We start from the raw sequence: 22,036 nt of genomic DNA, 5'->3' as shown, positions 1-22,036 counted from the left end.
TTGCTACACTACTTAAGCAAACCAAGTAAGAGAATTAATGTACATCAGCAAAAGTACTGTAAAAGAATAGAGCATTAGTTTGGGAGAAGTGGAGATGTCGAGCCAAAGTAGCAAAGGCATGCATGGTCCTCATCCTATGTTGAATCCGTAACAGTGCTACAGATACTCTTTGAAAATCTAGGCACTTACTTAGGAGAAGTTAAAGCAAAGATACACATATACAATTATGAAGCTTGTGGGTAGATCATAATCATGATCAGCTTTGTTTTGTGGTTTAGTGGTGTGAGTACTCACTTCAACATTCAACTTTGAATGATTCAACCTACTTGAAAAGTACTGTAGTAGGGAGATCAAGTTCGATGCCCCGGCCAGTACAGTAAGTGAAGCTAGATAGTGTGTAATTATGCTGGGACAAAACTGACAGTATACACTGAAAGCATGGGTTGTACCAGGAGTACTCCTGGTTGTACGTACAGCAAGATAGTTTTTAATAATAATTGGGTGTAAAGTATTATTATTTTTATGGTACCCATTACACACCTGCACACCCCCAGCCTGCTCCAGAAGTTGGAGAGTCGGTGATCGACTACAGTGTACTTGTCTCAAGTAGAGGACACTAAAGGGAACAATGGACACAGAGGTATGTTGTTGTTATGTTACCATGGTGATAAAGGTAACACCATGTCTCCCCCACACAGGTAAAGTGTTTGTGACCAACCTGCGAGTGATTTGGACGTCAGCTGACTATCAGAGAGTCAACCTTTGTGAGTTAGCAAGAAGCTCTGGTGTACATGTACATTCACAAACTAGCCTATAATTCTGTACATTTGCTTATACCCTCTTGTAGCCATTGGTTACCACACAGTGACCTCAGTGACTACAAAGAGAGTGAATTCTGTGAGTGCACAGTTACTGAATGTACTCGTGAATAGAAACTCTATATTTGACACTGTTTCCATAGAAACAAAGAGGGACAACTGAAGCGCTGTATTTGATGACTAAAGTTGACAAGACTCAGTTTGAATTCATCTTCACTAATCTTGTAAGTATAACCTCCGACCTCCATTCAGTAATTATTCTTTCCATAAAACGTTCTTTTCATCTACCAATCCCCCCCCTCCCTGTACACAGGTCCCGGACAGCCCTCGCCTCTTCTCCACTGTGATGTCAGTGTACAGAGCGTACGAGACGTCCAAGCCTTATCGAGAGCTCAAGCTACGGAGTGCCCTACTGGGAGAGAGCAAAGAGTTGAAGCTACTGCCCAGAGCAGCTGTACACTAAGTGAGTCTGTGGTGTGTTGGTTACTCATTGAAACTTGTGTGGTGAAGGTTGCCTGGTGTCCAACAGGTGTATAGTAAGGCACCTTTTGGTGGGTCTTATAGCTGATAATATCCTATATACAATGTAGCAGAAAGGTTTCAGTTATGCTAGCACTCAAAGGCTTTCCCAATTGCGGGTATACAGTTATAGTGTACTATCTGTATGTTTTTATGATTAATTTGTGGGCCTTTTGTTATTAATTTTTTGTCTGGTTTTTTCAATTGAATACTTGTGCAGTGACCAAATTAGTATCATAAGTTTAACTTTTTATGGCTGGTTATATAGCTCTTTCAGCATGCTAAATAATTAAATTTTTCTCTTGTGCAACTGCTGTACGTGTGTCAAGAACATTCCTATGACTTCACTGTGATATAGAATGCAATGTACTTGTGTAAAATTAGTAGAGTCACTCTATATATTTGCCATCTGTTTCCATAGAAACAGAGAGGGCCAGGTCGACAACTGAAGCGTTGTAAAATTGACAAGACTCAGTTTGAATTCATCTTCACGTATTTAAACACACAGGTTCCAGACAGCTGTTAGTGATGTCCAAACCTTATGAGAGCTCAAGCTATGGTATCCTACTGGGAGAGAGCAGTTGTACACTAAGTGAGTCTGTGGTGTGTTGGTTACTCATTGAAACTTGTGTGGTGAAGGTTGCCTGGTGTCCAACAGGTGTATAGTAAGGCACCTTTTGGTGGGTCTTATAGCTGATAATATCCTATATACAATGTAGCAGAAAGGTTTCAGTTATGCTAGCACTCAAAGGCTTTCCCAATTGCGGGTATACAGTTATAGTGTACTATCTGTATGTTTTTATGATTAATTTGTGGGCCTTTTGTTATTAATTTTTTGTCTGGTTTTTTCAATTGAATACTGTTTGGAACTTGTGCAGTGACCAAATTAGTATCATAAGTTTAACTTTTTATGGCTGGTTATATAGCTCTTTCAGCATGCTAAATAATTAAATTTTTCTCTTGTGCAACTGCTGTACGTGTGTCAAGAACATTCCTATGACTTCACTGTGATATAGAATGCAATGTACTTGTGTAAAATTAGTAGAGTCACTCTATATATTTGCCATCTGTTTCCATAGAAACAGAGAGGGCCAGGTCGACAACTGAAGCGTTGTAAAGTTGACAAGACTCAGTTTGAATTCATCTTCACGTATTTAAACACACAGGTTCCAGACAGCTGTTAGTGATGTCCAAACCTTATGAGAGCTCAAGCTATGGTATCCTACTGGGAGAGAGCAGTTGTACACTAAGTGAGTCTGTGGTGTGTTGGTTACTCATTAAATTAAATTAAAGTAACGGTACAATGAAACGGTACATTCCGTTCATGTATGTAGAACTCTGGTGATGATGAGCAATCTCTGCCAGTGCCTGAGAGTGTGACTGATGATATTGAGGTGGTGGAGACCAAAGACAAGATGGACACTTTTGAAATAAATAATTGGCAACAAAATTCTTTAGGTACTGTCTCCCTTATTCATACCCCCACCCTTAATTGCAGGCGTATTATATATGCTGACCCCCACAAGTCAGTGGATCGTAATCCTGTGTTTTCCCCTGAGCTGGGACTAGCCATTGAGAAACTACCAGAGGGATACTCTCTCCAAGACCTAGATGGGACGTGACCTAGTTAAACAACTGTCTTATCCATCTTATGCTAGACTTTCTGTTGCATGCATGTACTGTACTACATCAAATGAAAATTTTCCCTGGTAGTTTCCCTTTGCTATACTGTTCTGTATTGTCTGGTTTTTTCCCTCATAATTATACACACAATAATGACACATGCACTTCTCATGCATCCTGTCCTTTAGCTATTTAAAGCTCCATAGTTTACAGTGAATTAGACATCTCACCAGGTCTGCTCTTAAGAAATGGCATCTCATGGAAAGAAAAAACGTGGTGTAGGAGAAAAAATTGCTGATGGTATCGTTGGTTTTTTCCAGGCATTCAAAGGACAAGATCCTCACCATCCCTTCAAAATGCTTCTCATCGGTGAAACTGGATCTGGCAAGACTTCTTTCCTTAACCTTCTGTGCAACTGCGGTACTGTGCAGGATCTTGGCTGTGGGTATGGACCTGATGGCCTGGAAAAATTCAAACAATTTCATGACATCCAGCTAGAAAATGCAATGGACCATGCAATGCAAAGCAAAACGAATGATGCCAAGCGATACAATGTTGAAGTGGGAGACCTTAAGGTTGGAGTAATCGATACTCCTGGCTTTGGTGATTCTCGTGGTCCGGACCAAGACAAGGAAAATGCTAAAAAGATTGTGAATGCACTAAAAAATGAAGACTACATTAACTGTGTCTGCCTGATCATCAATGGTCGTCAAGCTCGAGCAAGTGTTTCGCTTAAGTACGTTCTTTCCGAGATCACTGCCATTTTGCCAAGAGATATCCTTAACAATGTAATCATTGTCTTCAGCAACACCAGTGATGCACTGGACCTCAACTTCGATCCAAATGCACTAACTGAATATTTTGGGAAGAAAGTCGAGCACATCTTTTTCATTGAAAATCCTTACTGCCGGTTTGAGAAAGCACGAAGTAAAGTGAAACAGCTCGGTATTGACTTAATTGCAAGCTCTCTGAAAAAATCGTTTGAAGATACTGGTAAAGTCCTGGGTAAACTGTGCACCACCATCAAAGATTTCCATCAGGTTCACACACATCGATTTGTTGAGCTCTATGAGAAAAAACAAGCCATTGAAAGCACTGTTCTCGTTGCACTTACTGAGTATGACAACCAGATGCGCTTGGAAAAAGAAATAAGAAAGAAGAGGGAAGAAGTGTCAGCTGCTTTGAGTCGAAAAGAGCTCAACAAGGAGTTTCGAACTACAATGCGAAACGAACGATGGGTAGCAAAACCAACCAATCACCACAACACTCTGTGTGCTTACACTAACTGCCATAGCAACTGTCATGCTCCATGCGGTCTTTCCAAATCATTCGATAAAGAGTCGTTCAGATATTGTGGAGCAATGGGAGGTGGTAGCACCTGTTCCCAGTGTGGGCACAGCTACACATATCACTATCATGGGGAGAAATTATTCGAGAAACAAGTATCATTCGAACCTGTGGTTAATGATGCAATGGAGACTAAATTCAACAAAGCCAAAGGCGATGAAGAAATAGCTAAACTACTTTACGAGGAGCTCGAGGAACAAATGCAAGGATCTGAAACCAAACGACAACAGCTGTCTGACGAGCTTTTCGCAGCAATCACAGAGTTCGAGACCCTGGGAATTGCAAGGAATTACACGAAGTTGATGGAAAACCAGCTGGCTCTAATAGACACACATATTGAAGCTTCAACTGGCCCTGAGTCCGAAGACCTTCGAAAGACCAAAGTTGAGCTCAAGAAAAAGCTAGAGGTGGTGCAAAAAGCCAAGAAAAGAAAGTAAAGTTTTAGCTACCCTATATATAGTACATCCTGACTATTATTTTCTTTGACATGTATTATAATAATAGTTTGATTATATACTTAGTGTGTTTAGTTTAGCGAGTGATTATAGGCTTGAGTAGTTGAAATTTTTTTTTATGTAATATCAAACAGTACAAATGTACAAAAGCAACAGACCAAAAGATAAGATAATTACCACCAACTACAATCATATATATATATAAAAACGCGCATGAATGCATGTATGTGCAATTTGGTTAGTTGTCAAAATTAATTAATATAGAAAGTAAACCTCTGTTGCAAGAAGATGGCATTGTAAATGGACAATTACCCTCATCAGCAGCTCTTCCCGTGATACCAGGTAGCTAGACCATGCCCATAGGCACATTTTACAAGCAAATTATATTATATGATGCATATAATTATATTGTGCACTGGGGTCCCGTCAACACCTATTATACGTAATTTACGGTAGTCAATAGTGAATCACCAAAGGCGCTATAGTTGCTATTTTGCATGTCTGCAAAAATCATAAAGTAACATTTTGCTGGTGAAAACCTTTGCCAATGAGCTAAATCAGCACAGGGATAAAGTAAGAGAGGGATTGGCAACGAGAGTAACTCACGTGATCATTTTACATTGATCTGTACGTAGAGACTCGATTACCATCCTTGATGCGCTTGTTTTCGCGGCACAACGCCCGCGAAATGAAGGAATATTCTTTTTCTAAGCTCATAGTCTGTTTTAAAGACCAGTAATTGAATACAATCGCGTTACATTATGTCTGTGCTTTAATTAGAGTGACTTTTATTTATAAAAACCTGACCTGTGCTGCCCTAGAGCTTAAAAAGTGGTTTTTTGAAGGTTTGTGCCCCTTTTAAGAAACACTGCCTTACCTATATGATGCTGTGCCTACTAATCCTACTTATTTGTGTCTATGTTCACCAACTGGGCTGCAAAGATTTCTTTGATTATGATTTCTTGTGTACTTTCAGGCTATTTTTGGTTTAATTAAACGTATGACATTTGCCCCCTTTTTTGAAGACATACATTATTTTTTACGCTTGCCATTATATTATCGGTGTTAACCAATGTCAGCTCTATCAACTGATGTGGTTTTTACTGTTCATTCATGTTTCCATGCAGTTGACGTTACAGTATGCCTCGTAAACCAAGAATCCATTATAGTAAAAACTAGAAGAGAAAGCTGCAGCCTGTACATGTAAGTACCTCTATCCTTTAGAGGTATTATTTTTATTGGTTCCTTTGTCTTCAGAAATTTGGGCTATCTTCAACTTCACCCGAATCTCTACCCGACTCTCCACCCATCAATGCCGACTCTCCACCTGCCACAACTCTTCAAGTCCTTCACTCAACAATGACCCTTACACATAAATCGTGGGTGGACCAGAGTCCTGATCCTGTTACTTGAGATTGCTAGAAAAGCCTATCGAAGTTGATTGCACACCTCTTACGTTGTAGTAAAAAAAGAAATAGTTAATAATTGCATGCTATTTATGTACATGTACTATTAATTATTAAGTGTCGAGTTTTTTTCGTAAACTAACTGATTTCCTTGTACCCTTTTTAATATCTTGTTTGTATTGTTCCATCCACATGGCGCAAATTGAAAAGCCTCTGATTGTAACCCACAGTGTAATTATGTCAGTTAAGAGCTCGTTAGCATCCTCTTTAGTGTCTATATCATTGCTTAGCAGCAACCAGTGCCATTGTACCTCCTCATCATCAAATACAGTCTTTATAATAATTTCTTGAAATTGCTCATTGGATGACGTACGATTCTTGCCTAAATAAGGCACAAGAATATTTCTCACTTGTTTTTCTATACTAACAAAAAATAGATATGTTGTATTATTAAGCAGGAATAAGCCTCCTCTGTTGACTCGCTGTACCCATTCTTTAGTGTAATCCAGAAAACTATCGTGTTCACTTAAAACTGCCATATTCCCTAAACATGTTATAAACTGTTCATATTTACTGCTATTCCGCTTCTCATACTTTTTTAGTAACGAGTGCAGTACATACCCTCCGACATACTGCAACACATTGAGTTCATCCTTGCTCATACTAGATGTACCTGCATCCTCTGACGAAGTAGTATGGTCAGTGTCGCTTCTGATGAAACCTTGACAGTATTCTTGCAAAAACTTATCAAAAAGCCTCTGGTTAACTGACTGGTGCAGTAGTGGGTCTTCAAACTGACGGTAGCTTTTCCTGTTGTACTTGATGAAATGAGGTCAATATCTTTGGTTTTTTGGTACCTATAGAACGGCACCTCTTAGCACAATCAAAGCAGCTTTGAAGGGCCTCTACCAGTTCGACACTAAAAGGTTCTGCTTCATTGCTTGCAGCTCCCTCTATCTTACCAAGTATATCTCTCCCAGTTTTTAGCATGAGACTGAATCTTGGTGTTTCCAATTGTTTCTCGTTGATCACCTCCATCAGAGCTCGTTTGACTTTCTCACTTGAACTTGAGGCTGGTTCTACTGCTGTTGCCATATCATGCACAGTTTTAGCCTCCTTCACTGCCTTGGAAACAGTTCTAGCTATGATGTTTACATGCATGCAGCACTGCACTGTTTTAATGTCATTAGCCACGTGGGTTGGAGGCTGCAAAAGATAAAACAAAATTATGCATTCCAATGACGTAGCGCATCACGGATAGTTTCATTTTTTAGCCCGTTGCCAATCCCTCTCTTACTTTATCCCTGATCAGCAGAAAAGTACGTTGACCCTTTGCGATCTAACTATTGCGTTCTGGCAAGGATCGTGTGTATCTACTAGTAACAAAATAGGTTTTGCGGATTTTATTGTTGCGAATTGATCAACCATCGCAAAGTTCGCAAATGTTTGATGCATGCATGCTCGCAAAACATTCTAGTAATACGGTATATATAATTATAGCTAGCTATACGTATACATATTGATCTCTGTGCAGCACTGCTGGTACATGTCACATAATTATAATGTCGTGCATTTTGTTGCAGGAGGTGCACCGTCAGCCCCACCAGGTGGTAGTGGTGAGCCTGCCCTGCCCCCTTACCGACCCTCAGCACCGCCAGGAAGACCCTATTATGGTGGTGTGGTGAATCAACAGCCAAACGCACAGCCATTCCCGCATCGTCAAGACAACAATGCTTACTTAATGGTGAAACCACCTAACTACTTTCCCCTAACTGTTGTTGCTACGTTCTGTTGTTGCCTAGTCTGTGGAGCAATCGGACTCTACTTTGGTCATCAAGTGAACAGTTATATAATGGTGTCTATATACCGACCGTAATACTATAGAATGCTTTGCGAGCATCAAATTTGTGGCAAAACCTAGCCAGAATACAATGTTAGATCCTGCAAAGGATCAATTTTCTCCGATTTTGGCTCGTTTGAAAGATTTATCACCAGCAAAATAATCTTGTAATACAATACGTATACAGCTATGGAAACTAAATGCAAGATGGTCTTATGGCTGTTCACGCTATACATTAGGTCCTGCAATGCACATGCATCGACGTATACACGTATACAATAAAATTGGGGTATAATAATTCCATGGCCAGTATAAATTATGAGCAATCAGAGAGTAAAATTTAAGTCAATCCGGAAAGCATGACAGTAAATTGATGGACACATGCATGTTATGTGATGATGTTATGATGGTGTTTTCCAACCCCTCCTCCACGCGCATGCAGGCTGACACTGAATGGAGTAAAGGAGACAGGGAGCTGGCCCATAAACACTCTCAAAATGCTAAGAAGTGGGGAATTGGAGGCATCGTCAGTGGCATTGTGTTGCACCTGGCCAACATAGCTCTTGTTGGTGGAACATATGCAATAGTGTACAGTCACGCTCAACGCTAAAAGGTATTGACTGCTTGTGTAATCATTTTTATAGCTCAAGAACAACAATCGATGCATGTGTACACGTACTGTAGTGTGCAAACCATTTTCAGTAACATCTTATCAAGAACAACAATCGATGCATGTGTACACGTACTGTAGTGTGCAAACCATTTTCAGTAACATCTTATCAAGAACAACAATCGATGCATGTGTACACTGTAGTGTGCAAACCATTTTCAGTAATCTTATCGAGAACAACAATCGATGCATGTGTACACTGTAGTGTGCAAACCATTTTCAGTAATCTTATCGAGAACAACAATCGATGCATGTGTACACTGTAGTGTGCAAACCATTTTCAGTAATCTTATCGAGAATAACAATTGATGCATGTGTACACTGTATTTGTGCAAACAACATTTTCAGTAACACCTTATTATAATAACATTTATACAATTCTGCACATGTTGTGGTACATAACATAAACAAGTGATAAGTGTTGCACATTATTTGCATGGGTCGTGAGTGAATGTTCACAACAAGAATCGTTCATCCACTAGAGTCTTTTTAGCAATGTTCCTGCGACCTGCCCAGTCCCTCACAAACATCACCAGCTGAGAGGGGGTGGGGCAAAGGATGAGATCAAAAAGTACATCAAAAAGTACATGCCGTATATCTTCTAATTTATCGGACACTTCTAATTACCCCGGACACTCTTTTGGGCAATTTTCGCTGTTCTAATACAACGGACACTCCAGTGCTTTAATATTACATTCGTTTTAAATATCTGGACAATACCTTGAAAAGTTGAGTTACATTCATAGACGGCAAGTAAGACTTAGAGTGCTGCAGTTAGATAGCTTTGAGTAGCTAGTTTTAGATAGCTAGTGCAACTATTCAGTCGCACACTGTTCTATTAAACTTAGCTAGCTCGCATGCAGCTGCCTAATTTTCCGGACACTTCGCATGCTCTATAAAAATCTGTTCCAATTATACCCGGACAATTTCCAAAATAATTATGTCCGATAAATTAGAAGATATACGGTATACACACAGCAAACATAAACTCTCAATCTGCAGTATATAATAATTTAGTACTTTCTGTATACATGTAGTTTTATTAGTGGTTTCGCTCACCCAAGATACTAGCAGAGTGATAACGGCAGCCAGTGGGTAACTATTGGATACGACATCTATGATCCCAAAGAGGAGCAGGTCCAGCTGGAATAGACTCCACTCACAACCGTGGAACAACACATCGCCAAACGAGTGTCTAGCGGCTGTGTGTAGGAAGGGGGGGGGTTGAAGTCAAAATTAAATCCGAGAAAATGTTTAGTTAAACGGGTATCGTCAGATTCGCCTATGTAACAGTACTCCCACTTGACTCCACTTATGCATACAGTGATCGGTTCACTCACTCTTGTAGAAAACACATTTTCCCAGGGCGTCAAAAAATTCAATCCCTAGTAGCCTCTCCATGGCAGTCTTGACTCCTACAATGTAGTCCACATCCTTGAGACCCTATAAAGAGAGAGTGTGTGTGTGTGGGGGGGGGGGGTTCAATGTGTCAACAAATCACGTTTTAGCAATAACATTGAAAGTTCTCTTTTTCATACACGTCGATAGCTACATGCATGTATACGGTGCCTCACGTGTTCTATAAAAGTACTCAAGTAATAAGTTAATCCTTGGTGTGCCTTGAGACCAGCTTCACTCACACCCGTCTGACCTGAGGGGGGAGCACAAGCGTCACACCACACACACCCTCACACTCCTCACCAGCTTGTGCATGTGACAACCCGTCCCCTCGTAACGGAGTGACTATCTTATCGTAATGAGTCCTGAACTCTCGTGTCAGGAGCATCTCAAACAGCTGGTCGTCACCCTCTAGGCCACGCCTACCACACATGTCCTCCTGTATACATCGAATATAGAACCGATCAATAGAGTACGCACACAAACTGAAAATCTGTCTATTGTGATCACACTATAATCAGGTCACGCTTTTAATATGATAATACAGTCAGTTTAACAGGCCCCAAAGGTTAGGTTATAGCATGTGTTTGGACTTGTATTTTTTTGTTATTACAGCTATACTGGTTGGTCTACCCAGTAAGAGTGACCGCACTTAACTATACAGAATGAACTGCACATTAATAGTACATAATACCATTCACTTAATTAACGTAATACGTACGTATACCTGTTCTTTCTTGAAGTTGTAGTTCATTTGTCTCATGTCAGTGTCCGCATGACCGTGCACAGACTTGCCGTGGATGTAATGACCGTACAGTTGCCGGGACAATACCAGGACACTCACGTTAGCTACAGAGCACAGATCCACAAACTGACGCAACTTGTGCTCAAAGTAGCGCTCGTAAATCAGGAACATATAGCCCCTCTGTACAGAGTCAGAATTACAATAGTCAGGTACATGCATGTATAGGTGTGTCGAATGATATTGTATGTTGCTCACCAGGAGGGCAGCAAAGAGGGAAAAGAAGATGGTTGTGATCGAGAATCTTAGTATCGGACTGAAGGGGGCAGAGTATCGAGAGGGGTCAGAGGTCACGTTGGAGGCAGGATCTCTTTCTGCCAAGTGTTCTAATCCAATAACATGGGCAAACAGTAGCACCATGGCAACCAGTAGCGTATTGTTGATCCTCCGTAGAGACTGTAACTCGTTCCATTCGTTAACAACAAAATAAGTCCGCCAAATACTGACTGGTGACATCCTGTTAGGGGGGATGGTTTGGGCGACGTCTGCATTCTGATTGGTTGTTTGTACTAGTCCACGAGGTTTCTCCCAGTCAATGAAGAACACATCCACCTTGCTCTGATGCCACAGTTGGTAGAGCACATGCAGAATCTGAGGGAGAGGGGGGTTAAGACCAAACGAATATTACCGCACATTTTAGGGGGAGGGCACCATTAATTAATTTTGCAATCTCTTTTTCTGAAAAAGCTAGAAAGAAACTTTTCAAAATGATGCAAACATTTTGTTGCTACATGTACCGTATAGCGGGTATATTTCGAGGGTATAAATGTTCGCGGTTTTCGCGGATTGAGCCTCTACCGCGAAAATTTATACCCACGAAAATTTATATCTTTATTGAATAGTAGACGTGTTCAGTATTATTGACCACACCTATCGACAATAAGAGGTGCCTCACCGTTATAGGCTAGGCCTGGATTCGAGGCTAACGGTGTGGTGGTAACAGCTGCATGTTGATGTGCGCATGCGCCAAAAGGCTGGAACTCAGACCACGAAAATAAAATCCGCGAAATCCTTTGTAATGGTCCATCCGCGAAAATTTATACCCTCGAAATATACCCGCTATACGGTATACACCAAAAATGCCTTTACCATTACCCTGTACTTTCATATGAGAAGCACTAAATTTGACACAGACCATATTTCAAGACCATGCATGGGACGCTTTCAGAAAATCAGACATTAATCCTGACAAACGTTATAACCATTGTTGGATTGAAGCGTGCAAAACACGGCAGCTCTTGAGCTATTTACAATTTACAATGCACCCATTCACAAAAGTAGTGCAATATTCTACTCACTCTGAAGAGTGCAGCCATTGCTAATAGGAGGATGAATGTGAGGTCCTCTGTTGGTGAGGGGAGGGGTAGCAGCAGGTAGTATTGTACCTGAGGGGGAACATGTATAGAGTCAATCTTAAGTAACAGACACAATTTTGGTCAATTGAAAGTGTATAAGATAAGGAGCAAAATCTGTACATGTATATCTGTGTACATGTAGCTGTGCACTTGTACGCCCACACATCGACTGCTACAAATACACAGCTATATTATTATGTAGCATAATTATATAGTAAGTCTAGTTATGTATACAAGGGTGTACTTGTACGCCCACAAATAACACAGGCTAGCCGGAAAAAACATTGAAATTGCTAGAATTAGCCGGGAAAGTACCAAAATACTGTCTTTTACTTTTACACAGAGTACAGTAGCTACCAACGAGATAGCTTTATACACACACCTTGTAGAATATGAGCCAGAAGAGAGAGATGGCAGTGAGGAGTAGGTAGAGGAGGGTTGAGGTTCCATCACAGAACATCACCACAGCATACACAAGGGACTGGAAGAGAGGGAGGAGGAGAGGATTATTACTGCAACAGTAAATACCGTGTTACACTATAATGTTTTGCGAGCATCAAACATAATGCAAACAAAATCTCAAAACTTAAATTAGTACTGGTAAATGCATACATTCCAGTGGCGTAGCCAGGATTTTGGGAAGGACAGAGCTCAAATTGGTTGAGCATAGGCGCTGAACCATCACTTTTCCTCAGCAAAATAGATCGACAGATCACGATGATTCAAGCTAAGTTGGAGTTGATGGAGCATAAAGGGAGGGGGGCTCTAGCTCTGCCAGCCCCCCTGCCTACGCCACTGCAATCCTTGTCAAATCGCAATAGTTATAGTTAGATCGCAAAAGATCAATTTTCTGCTGATTTTGCTCATTCAAAAAAATTTCACCAGCAAAAAGTAATCAAATTCATAGGCTGTAAACGTCAGAGCAAACAAACACTTAGCTAACGACTATATTAAGTACATGTATGGCCTCTCACATGTACTACTCTATTTTCACTGTCAACTAACGTGTAGGTCACAGCAGGTGAGTCCAGTCCGTCGTACGAACCCGTTGACCTTTAACCCTGAGTACACACCACCCAGAACGGCACAGACAAGGGACAACACTATCAGAGCGATGAGGAATGATTGACTAGTACCCGCATACTCCGTGATATGGGAGCTCTGGCGGAGGAGGGTACACATTTGTGATCATCAATCTAAATTGTAGTCGAATGCTACACTACTGTCATGGTTACATCACTTACTGGAAGGTCCTGGTCAGTAGGCGTCCAATTAGAATAGCTCACTCTAAGATAAGGGGGGAATATTCTCCCTCCCTCAGACATCATCAACACTCTGTAATATTAAAATAGAGCTGTGACGTTTACTACATCTTAGGAGAGGCAAAAATCAATAAAAAAACTAAATTCTGAGATATAGGGAATAGATTCACCGAATTTGATAAGTAAGTGTGACTTACGTGAGGGTGGTGGAGCTAGTGTAGAGGGGGCGGGCTGTGACGGACTCAAAGAGGAAGAATCTCCTCACAAACTGCCAGCTTCCCACATTGCTGTCGTCGTTGACTGCCTCCCCAGACGTGCTCCTATAGTTAGTGATGAGCACTGGTAGAGTGTGGAGAGTGTCCGTGGTTGAGGTCTGATCACGTAGGTCTGGGGTGTGGTTAAGGAGACTGCTGGGCATGCTCAGTGCGTTAGGAGACTACTGGGCATTCTCAGTATGTTAGTAGACTACTGGTCATTCTCAGTATGTTAGTAGACTACTGGTCATTCTCAGTATGCTTGGTGCGTTAGGAGACTACTGGGCATGCTCGGTGCGTTAGGAGACTACTGGGTATGCTTAGTGCGTTAGGAGACTACTGGGCATGCTTGGTGCGTTAGGAGACTACTGGGCATGCTTGGTGCGTTAGGAGACTACTGGGCATGCTCGGTGTGTTAAGAGACTACTGGGCATGCTCAGTGCGTTAGGAGACTACTGGGCATGCTTGGTGCGTTAGGAGACTACTGGGCATGCTTAGTATGTTAGGAGACTATGGGCATGCTTAGTGCGTTAGGAGACTACTGGGCATGCTTAGTGCGTTAGGAGACTACTGGACATGCTTAGTGCGTTAGGAGACTCCTGGGCATGCTCGGTGTGTTAGGAGACTACTGGGCATGCTCGGTACACTACAATAGAGGTATTGGAGGATACAGAGCTCGTAGAATACTGGAGCATTTGAGCCTTTTCTGAGCAGAGCTTCAGCGGACACTGTACACTTGTGTGAGTATACATGTCGTGGGGAATAGAATAGGACTCAGTCTAGAATACACAATTAACTGCACATACGTTTTGTACTAATACATGCTGGCTACACTACACTACTACACTAGGGGCTCACCGAGATTTGATAGACCACACCCACCCTCCAGAGAGCGCTGGCCCTCGGCTGGGGCTCAGTACAGAGTAGTATCTGCTGAGTCAGCTCCTCCAGTCCCAGTAGGGTCCCGTTGAGAGAGTAGGAGCCCGCCCACAGTGGGAGATTAGACACACCCTACACAGAGAGAGGGGGGGGGGGGGTAGTACATGTCATGTGAATTTCAGCTACTGTATATGGCACGTTAGAATAGTGGTTTGTATAATAGCTTTTGTACATGTGCATGGATTGTAAATCCCAGCTCTCTTGTGGAAACATTTAAGAGTAACTTACCTCGGCACCCTCTCCGGTAATGAGAGGTGTCTGGATGCCAGTGCTCTCCAACACCTGGTCAGCGCTCCCTGGGGGGTAATAGAGGCTCTGCAGGAGGTCCTCTGAGTACTGCTGAATCAGCACACAGGCAGGGTCGTCACGGTTGTAGAGTTGTAGAGTACACAGGTTGGCCAACAGTTGACAGGACGAAGCATTGCCATCCTGTGTGTGTGTGTGTGTGTGTGTGTGTGTGTGTGTGTGTGTGTGCGTGCGTGCGTGTGTGTGTGTGTGTGTGTGTGTGTGTGTGTGTGTGCGTGCGTGCATGCGTGTGTGTGCGTGCGTGCATGTGTGTGCGTGCGTGTGAACGAAAAATAAAGTAGCTATAGTAGGCTAAATGAACCCTTTTCAGGGAAGTACACAATGTACAGAGCACATGTGCATATGGCTTTGTAAACAATGCACACACACACAATGTATACACCCACTCATTCTCACCACACAAAGTTGAGTGGCTGCAGTGAAGTGTTCCTGGTAGTAGGGGAAGGCATTGGTCGGGGGTGAGGGTAATGGAGGGGTGGGGGGGAAACACACTCCACCATGAGTGGTGGCAATCGTCTGTAGGAGGAGAGAATAGTGAATAAGTGAATATCTAGTACTATCAAAATTCATAAGTCTTGTGATTTCGTCCAGGTGTGCTATAAGCCCATTAACTTGTTGATATAGTAAATGTACATCTAGCTATTTAGTATACCTGTATGCTAAAGATGGCTACATACAATCCTCAAGCTACTTGTGGGAGTTCACCAGAGCACAAGACAATTAGACAGTGCTATGACAAGTTAGTACAACTTCTTCAACAATCTGTTGCTAGCATAGGAGATACTTTATACTCACAAGAGTTGATTTCTAAATATCTGAAAAATCAGATACATCAAAGCAGTTCAACGCCAAACAAAAAAACTAGGAAAGTTCTGGACGCTTTGGAGACCTCAATTGAAAACAACCCTCGAGTCTATCACAAATTTGTCGCTGTCTTAAAGGAACAAGGATCATGGACTAAATCAATTGTTGAGATACTAAACAATTGCTTTGAATCGCACAGCACGATAACAACGACAAGACCTAGTGAGAGGAACACAAGTACTAAAGTGAAGATGAGAATTGGGCAAGAGATTGAAGTATCACATGAGTGTGTACTGGAACTATTGGAAGCTTTTGAGAAAACTACAATCACCATACAATACATGGATCAGGTATAATAGTGATAGCATGCATAGCATACACCCACCTACAATTATTACTTTATAGAACCAGTCCACAAGAACAAAAGTGGTAGAACCTCAACAATCCATCAGACACAACAACCCACCAGAGTCAAAACAACCCACCGTAACACGAAAAACACAAGGTATAATGACCCTTGCATGTGAAGCAAATAGCCTTTTAAATAATTATTTATTTACAGTAACATCCAGAAAAGATCACCAAAAAGGAGTGAGCTATATAGGCGCCATTTTTAGATCTTTTGTAACACCATCTGGGATAAACGCTCGTGTTCTCCAGGCATTCCAGAGACAAGATCGTCATCATCCCTTCAAGATGCTACTCATCGGTGAAACAGGATCTGGCAAGACTTCTTTCCTCAACCTTCTCTACAACTGTGCCACTGTACAAGCTCTTAGCTCTGGGTTTGGAGCTGAAGGTCTCGAGCAACTCAAACAATTCAACGACATCAAGCTTGAAAACGCACAAGCACTCCCTATGGAAACTAGGACCAATGACGCTACACTCTATAATGTGGAAGTAGGTGACCTGAAGGTTGGAGTGATCAATACTCCTGGATTTGGTGACCTACGTGGCTTCAAGCAAGACAAAACGAAAGTACAACGAATCATCAGCACCCTCAAGAGAGAAGAGTACATCAACTGTGTCTGCCTGGTCATTCATGGCCGTCAACCTCGAGCAAGTGCTTCATTGAAGTATGTCCTTTCTGAGATAACTGCCATCTTGCCGAGACGTATCATTGACAACCTCATTGTTGTGTTCAGTAACACAGCCGACGCTCTGGACCTCAACTACGATACAAATGTGCTGAAAGAGTATTTTGGAAAAGAAGTTGAAAATACGTTTTTTGTTGAAAATCCGTACTGTCGGCTTGAGAAAGCTAAAGCAAAATTGGGTCAACTAGGAATTGAGAAAGTTGCTAAAAGCTTAAAGAAATCGTTTGAAGAAACCTCTGAAGTCCTTACTGAGATGTGTAAGACCATTGCAGATTTCCCTGAAGTTCACACGCATCACTTCATCGAGCTCTACGAGAAGAAGAAAGCGATTGAGAAAAACGTTCTAGACTCGCTGACAGCCTATGACAACCAGATGATGTTGGAGAAGTCTCTCAAAGATGCCAAGGCCGAAGTTGACGCAGCGGTGAAATCTAAAACTCTCAACAAAGACTTCAAAACCATTCAGACATTCGTGAAATGGGTTGTAAAAGAAACAGATGACCACAATACACTCTGTGGGTTCAAGGGTTGTCATAGCAACTGCCATGTGCCGTGTTACCTTCAGAAGTCATTCGATAAAGAAGTATTCAAGCGTTGTGCATGCATTATAAATGGAGATGAAGACGAGATGTGCAATGCGTGTACCCACAGCTACACCTATCACTATCACAATGATTTTATACACGAAAAAGTTGTAGAGGATCTTATTTCCGATGATGAAAAATTTGAAAAAGCAGAAAGTGATGAGGAGCGAGCTACAATGCTGTATAGCAATTTTGAAAGGAAATTGAATAAATCAAAAGCAAAAAGAAAGAAACTGTCTGAAAAGCTCTCTAGCAATATCTTAGAATTTGAGTCATTAGGTGTAGCTCGCAACTATGCCAAGCTGATTGAAAATCAACTAGCTGTGATCGAGACACATCTTGAAGGCACTGTTGTCCCTGATACCGATGATCTCTGCAAGATCAAAAATGATTTGGAGAAGAGGCTCAAAGTTATTCAAGCTGCCAAGTCTGGAAGTATAAGACTAACTCTCTGAACCTGTAATACTAGTTTACAATTAATGTAGTATAGAACTTGGTTCATAATGAGTTGATACGTTAAATACAGGTTGATTGCTAGCATAGGTGTCTAAAGCATATTGGGAATCAGAGGTAACCTGATTGCATGGCCTTCCTAGCCTCCTTCACTGGTCTCCCCTGATGAAGTTGCGGCCTGGGGTGACCAGTCAAGGCTACATGTATATATTATAGCTAGGAATATATAATAATTATAGGCATCAGTATCCATTTTTGGTAAAGATCATTACATCATAATGACGTTCTCAGGGCAAAAAATGGAATATTTATGGTGGGTCCATGACTCGACTAGCCTCGAGACCATGCAGGCCGATTAAAATACAGCCTGGTATCTATAATAGTACACATGCGCGAACTGAGTCACCCCAGAATCTGGGTCACCCATTATTTACTTTATTAAACCTTTGTAAAATTATACCGTAAACTAGTTTGTTTACTAGTTTCTTTCCGTACAAATACTTGTCTCCTGTGAAGCTATGGCTTATGCTCTCTATTGCGTTGTCGAGAAGACTTGCTGGCTAGCTGTGGCCCTCTATGGTGTTATCGAGAAGGCTTGCACACTAGTCTGGAGCCAGAAGATCGATCGAAGCTCTCATTTATAACAGAAACCAAGTTCAAAACATCACGACCATCCAGCCATCATAGAGGTAGATGAGAGCCTCTTCTGGTTTCAGACTAGTGTGCAAGCCTTCTCGACAACACCATAGAGGGCCACAGCTAGCTAGCTAGGCTATAAAGTATACCGTATAGCGGGTAATTTTCGGGGGACAAAATATTCATGGTTCAGCAATATTGAGACATTTCGTGGGTAATATTTTCGTGGTAGCTGCTTGCACTGCAGGTAAAGGTAGGCAAGGTCGCTTCATTCGTGGGTAAAATATTCGTGGTCAGACCTCCAACCACAAAAACCACGAATATTTTGCCCCACGAAAATTACCTCAAAACCAGTGATATCACACCTCAAGGTGTCTATTGGTTGACATGCGGACTGTCCAGAGGCCTTTCGTTGCAAGCAAGTTCACGTGATCGTTTCCAATCCCCTTCCTATTATCTATGGCGGTACATGCTCAATTAGCGAAAACCGCAAACTACCCGCTCGCTATACATGTACCGTATTATCACAATGTTTTGTGAGTGAACTTTTACGAATGAGCCAAAAAATTTTAACAATGTGTGATCTAGCTGGCAAAGTTTATTGTGATCTTTTTTGCGAAGCTATTAGCACTTGCCAATTAAGTTCGCAAAACATTGCAGTACTGTTATAGCGGGTTATTTTCGAGGCACTAAATTTTTGCGGATTGCCCAAATCATTATATTTTCAAGGATAGCGGTTCAAATGACCACATCTCTACAATAGAGAGGTTTAGTACGGATGTAAAGCAATTTTTGAGGCACTAATTTTTGGGTCAATCCTTCGAAAATAACCAGCTATACGGTAATACGATATATGGGTGTTCTTACATTCCATGCAAACATTGTACAACACTCTAGCCTCGTTCCCAGACCAATTGTTCCATAGAGGAAAGTCCGACCGGGAACGAGGCTAACAACACTCACACACTGAGAGCAGTCTCCCACTCCACAGGGGGTACACTGGAGACTCCCCACAGCCGCCCAGGTCCCTACAGGACACTCCACACACTCACGACTGCCGGGGGAACCAGTGGGATCAGGGGGCGTGTCAACTAGGGGAGGGGTTACAAAGGTAAATAAGTACTGTAGGGCACAAAACTTTGGTACATTCAGTGTACAGTAAGTACATATATATCCGTTGCCTGAGTCTACAAAAAGGAAGATGCGTTTCAGTGGAGTAATCTGACTGAGGAGAACCACACAATTCCAGGGGCCATGGTGGGCAACGTTTCAATTATGTACAGTGTGACAAGGTTGTGGTAAATCACTGCAAACTTGAGCGTGGCTGGTATTACTAAGTAAGATGTTACTCACCCACGATGTGTGATCTCCCCCCAGGGCATGTGTTGCATTGTCCAGTGGCTGAGTTGTAGCCGTCCACACACGACAGACAGAACAGACCATCACGAGACGATACCTACAGTGCATGGGACAGGGACGGTTGCTAGGGGTAGGGGGTGTGTGGTGCTTACTGTTGGGCTGGCACATTCCGTGCAATCCTGTGATCCGATTGGCTGAATAAAACCAGGCGAGCATGTGCACGTCAACCCTGCAAAACCCACAATCTTAATCGATACACTAGTTACCATAGAAACCAATACACCACCTTACAGTACAAACAATCGCACATGCATTTTATTCCCGAGCTCATCTCAATTTTAATAAAAGTTACCATCTTCTGCAGTGGTCCGGTTAGCCCCACATGAGAGACAGGTCAGTCTAGAGGGACTGTAGTACTCCACCCCCTCACTACAGCTCTCTGGTGACACAAACACCACTGGAGAGGGTCCTGTCTGTTGGCCATTCAGAGGGCTGATCCATAGAGCTCCTAGGAGGCTGCAGAGGACAGCAACAGAAAGCATAGCTCCGGAGAAGAGGTGTCTAAATCATGGAGCAGAGGTCGATAGGGGTCATGCCTCCAGGATAGGGGGGCGTATCTCCACCCTCCTGCAGGATAGGGGGCGTATCTCCACCCTAATCTGCTGCTGTGAAAATGGCCTCTAGCACCGTATGGCAGGACAGCTACAGTACTTTTCAAGTAGGTTGAATCATTCAAAGTTGAATGTTGAAGTGAGTACTCCCACCACTAAACCACAAAGCTGATACAACTGTAGATGGCTGTCACAGCCTGTCAGTGTGATGATGCCATGCATGATAATACACAGCACTGACTACATGTGTGGGTGTTCATCTAGATGCATATTCAAATGACTTGAGGTGCAGAGTGTTGCTACACTACTTAAGCAAACCAAGTAAGAGAATTAATGTACATCAGCAAAAGTACTGTAAAAGAATAGAGCATTAGTTCGGGAGAAGTGGAGATGTCGAGCCAAAGTAGCAAAGGCATGCATGGTCCTCATCCTATGTTGAATCCGTAACAGTGCTACAGATACTCTTTGAAAATCTAGGCACTTACTTAGGAGAAGTTCAAGCAAAGATACACATATACATTTGTACATAATTATGAAGCTTGTGGGTAGATCATAATCATGATCAGCTTTGTTTTGTGGTTTAGTGGTGTGAGTACTCACTTCAACATTCAACTTTGAATGATTCAACCTACTTGAAAAGTACTGTAGTAGGGAGATCAAGTTCGATGCCCCGGCCAGTACAGTAAGTGAAGCTAGATAGTGTGTAATTATGCTGGGACAAAACTGACAGTATACACTGAAAGCATGGGTTGTACCAGGAGTACTCCTGGTTGTACGTACAGCAAGATAGTTTTTAATAATAATTGGGTGTAAAGTATTATTATTTTTATGGTACCCATTACACACCTGCACACCCCCAGCCTGCTCCAGAAGTTGGAGAGTCGGTGATCGACTACAGTGTACTTGTCTCAAGTAGAGGACACTAAAGGGAACAATGGACACAGAGGTATGTTGTTGTTATGTTACCATGGTGATAAAGGTAACACCAAGTCTCCCCCACACAGGTAAAGTGTTTGTGACCAACCTGCGAGTGATTTGGACGTCAGCTGACTATCAGAGAGTCAACCTTTGTGAGTTAGCAAGAAGCTCTGGTGTACATGTACATTCACAAACTAGCCTATAATTCTGTACATTTGCTTACCCTCTTGTAGCCATTGGTTACCACACAGTGACCTCAGTGACTACAAAGAGAGTGAATTCTGTGAGAAAACAGTTATTGAATGTACTTGTGAATACTCTATATTTGACACTGTTTCCATAGAAACATTGAAGAGGGACAACTGAAGCGCTGTATTTGATGACTAAAGTTGACAAGACTCAGTTTGAATTCATCTTCACTAATCTTGTAAGCAGTTCCTCAATTTAGTAATTCTTTCAATTTAGTAATTCTTTTTTTCTTTTCATCAACCAATCCCTCCCTCCCTGTACACAGGTCCCGGACAGCCCTTGCCTGTTCTCCACGGTGATGTGTCTAAACCTTATCGAGAGCTCAAGCTAT

The 22,036-nt window shown here is 42.1% G+C and overlaps 4 protein-coding genes and 2 long non-coding RNA genes across 15 annotated transcripts in view; 5 read left to right on the top strand and 1 right to left on the bottom strand.

Annotated features, from left to right (window-relative positions):
• Positions 1 to 22,036, top strand: part of LOC135347484 (Bardet-Biedl syndrome 5 protein homolog) — a 59,275-nt gene that overhangs the window by 25,116 nt on the left and 12,123 nt on the right. The window contains exons 8-13 of one of the 9 annotated variants that reach the window (XR_010398388.1): positions 1,759 to 1,792; positions 1,846 to 1,929; positions 2,417 to 2,450; positions 2,504 to 2,587; positions 2,672 to 2,795; positions 2,864 to 3,050. The exons of 4 other annotated variants lie outside the window; for them this stretch is intronic. The gene's annotated coding sequence lies outside the window, so the exon portion shown is untranslated. Of the gene's footprint in view, positions 1 to 1,758; positions 1,793 to 1,845; positions 1,930 to 2,416; positions 2,588 to 2,671; positions 2,796 to 2,835; positions 3,051 to 22,036 lie in introns of those variants that run through there. 4 more of the 9 variants (XR_010398384.1, XR_010398385.1, XR_010398387.1 and 1 more) reach the window with 4 other exon arrangements.
• LOC135347489 (uncharacterized) lies at positions 193 to 897 on the top strand. Its single transcript, XR_010398394.1, has 4 exons — positions 193 to 376; positions 555 to 640; positions 699 to 764; positions 848 to 897. It is a non-coding gene; the product is annotated as an uncharacterized LOC135347489 (long non-coding RNA).
• On the top strand, positions 3,085 to 4,945 carry LOC135347479 (uncharacterized). The gene has a single exon (XM_064545490.1). It carries the CDS (start codon positions 3,209 to 3,211, stop codon positions 4,742 to 4,744), a length of 1,536 nt encoding a protein of 511 aa, XP_064401560.1. The 5' UTR covers positions 3,085 to 3,208; the 3' UTR covers positions 4,745 to 4,945.
• Positions 5,345 to 6,359, top strand: LOC135347490 (uncharacterized). The gene is made up of 3 exons (XR_010398395.1): positions 5,345 to 5,607; positions 5,890 to 5,965; positions 6,020 to 6,359. It is a non-coding gene; the product is annotated as an uncharacterized LOC135347490 (long non-coding RNA).
• On the bottom strand, positions 8,968 to 21,200 carry LOC135347471 (meckelin-like). Its single transcript, XM_064545480.1, has 20 exons — positions 20,280 to 21,200; positions 20,080 to 20,156; positions 19,922 to 20,024; positions 19,532 to 19,659; positions 15,391 to 15,510; positions 14,917 to 15,117; positions 14,608 to 14,760; positions 14,421 to 14,484; positions 13,693 to 13,882; positions 13,478 to 13,568; positions 13,239 to 13,394; positions 12,616 to 12,714; positions 12,177 to 12,263; positions 11,077 to 11,469; positions 10,804 to 11,001; positions 10,380 to 10,515; positions 10,253 to 10,329; positions 10,019 to 10,121; positions 9,738 to 9,880; positions 8,968 to 9,214 (listed from the first exon to the last, which is right to left on the bottom strand). The coding sequence occupies exons 1-20, from the start codon at positions 20,467 to 20,469 to the stop codon at positions 9,134 to 9,136; spliced, it is 2,790 nt and encodes a 929-aa protein (XP_064401550.1). The 5' UTR covers positions 20,470 to 21,200; the 3' UTR covers positions 8,968 to 9,133.
• Positions 15,459 to 17,981, top strand: LOC135347474 (uncharacterized). Of its 2 annotated transcripts, XM_064545485.1 has the most exons (4): positions 15,459 to 16,148; positions 16,204 to 16,303; positions 16,361 to 16,389; positions 16,459 to 17,981. In XM_064545485.1, exons 1-4 carry the CDS (start codon positions 15,651 to 15,653, stop codon positions 17,932 to 17,934), a joined length of 2,103 nt encoding a protein of 700 aa, XP_064401555.1. In that variant the 5' UTR covers positions 15,459 to 15,650; the 3' UTR covers positions 17,935 to 17,981. The 2 variants fall into 2 exon arrangements, with proteins under 2 accessions (XP_064401555.1, XP_064401554.1); XM_064545484.1 differs by having other exon boundaries at positions 15,461 to 16,148; positions 16,361 to 17,979.

The sequence above is a fragment of the Halichondria panicea genome, chromosome 14 (genome assembly GCF_963675165.1).
Source record: "Halichondria panicea chromosome 14, odHalPani1.1, whole genome shotgun sequence".
In the NCBI taxonomy this organism is placed as follows: Eukaryota; Metazoa; Porifera; class Demospongiae; order Suberitida; family Halichondriidae; genus Halichondria; species Halichondria panicea.
Note: the sequence above shows the minus strand (reverse complement) of the source record. Positions and strands in the feature narration are given on the sequence as shown.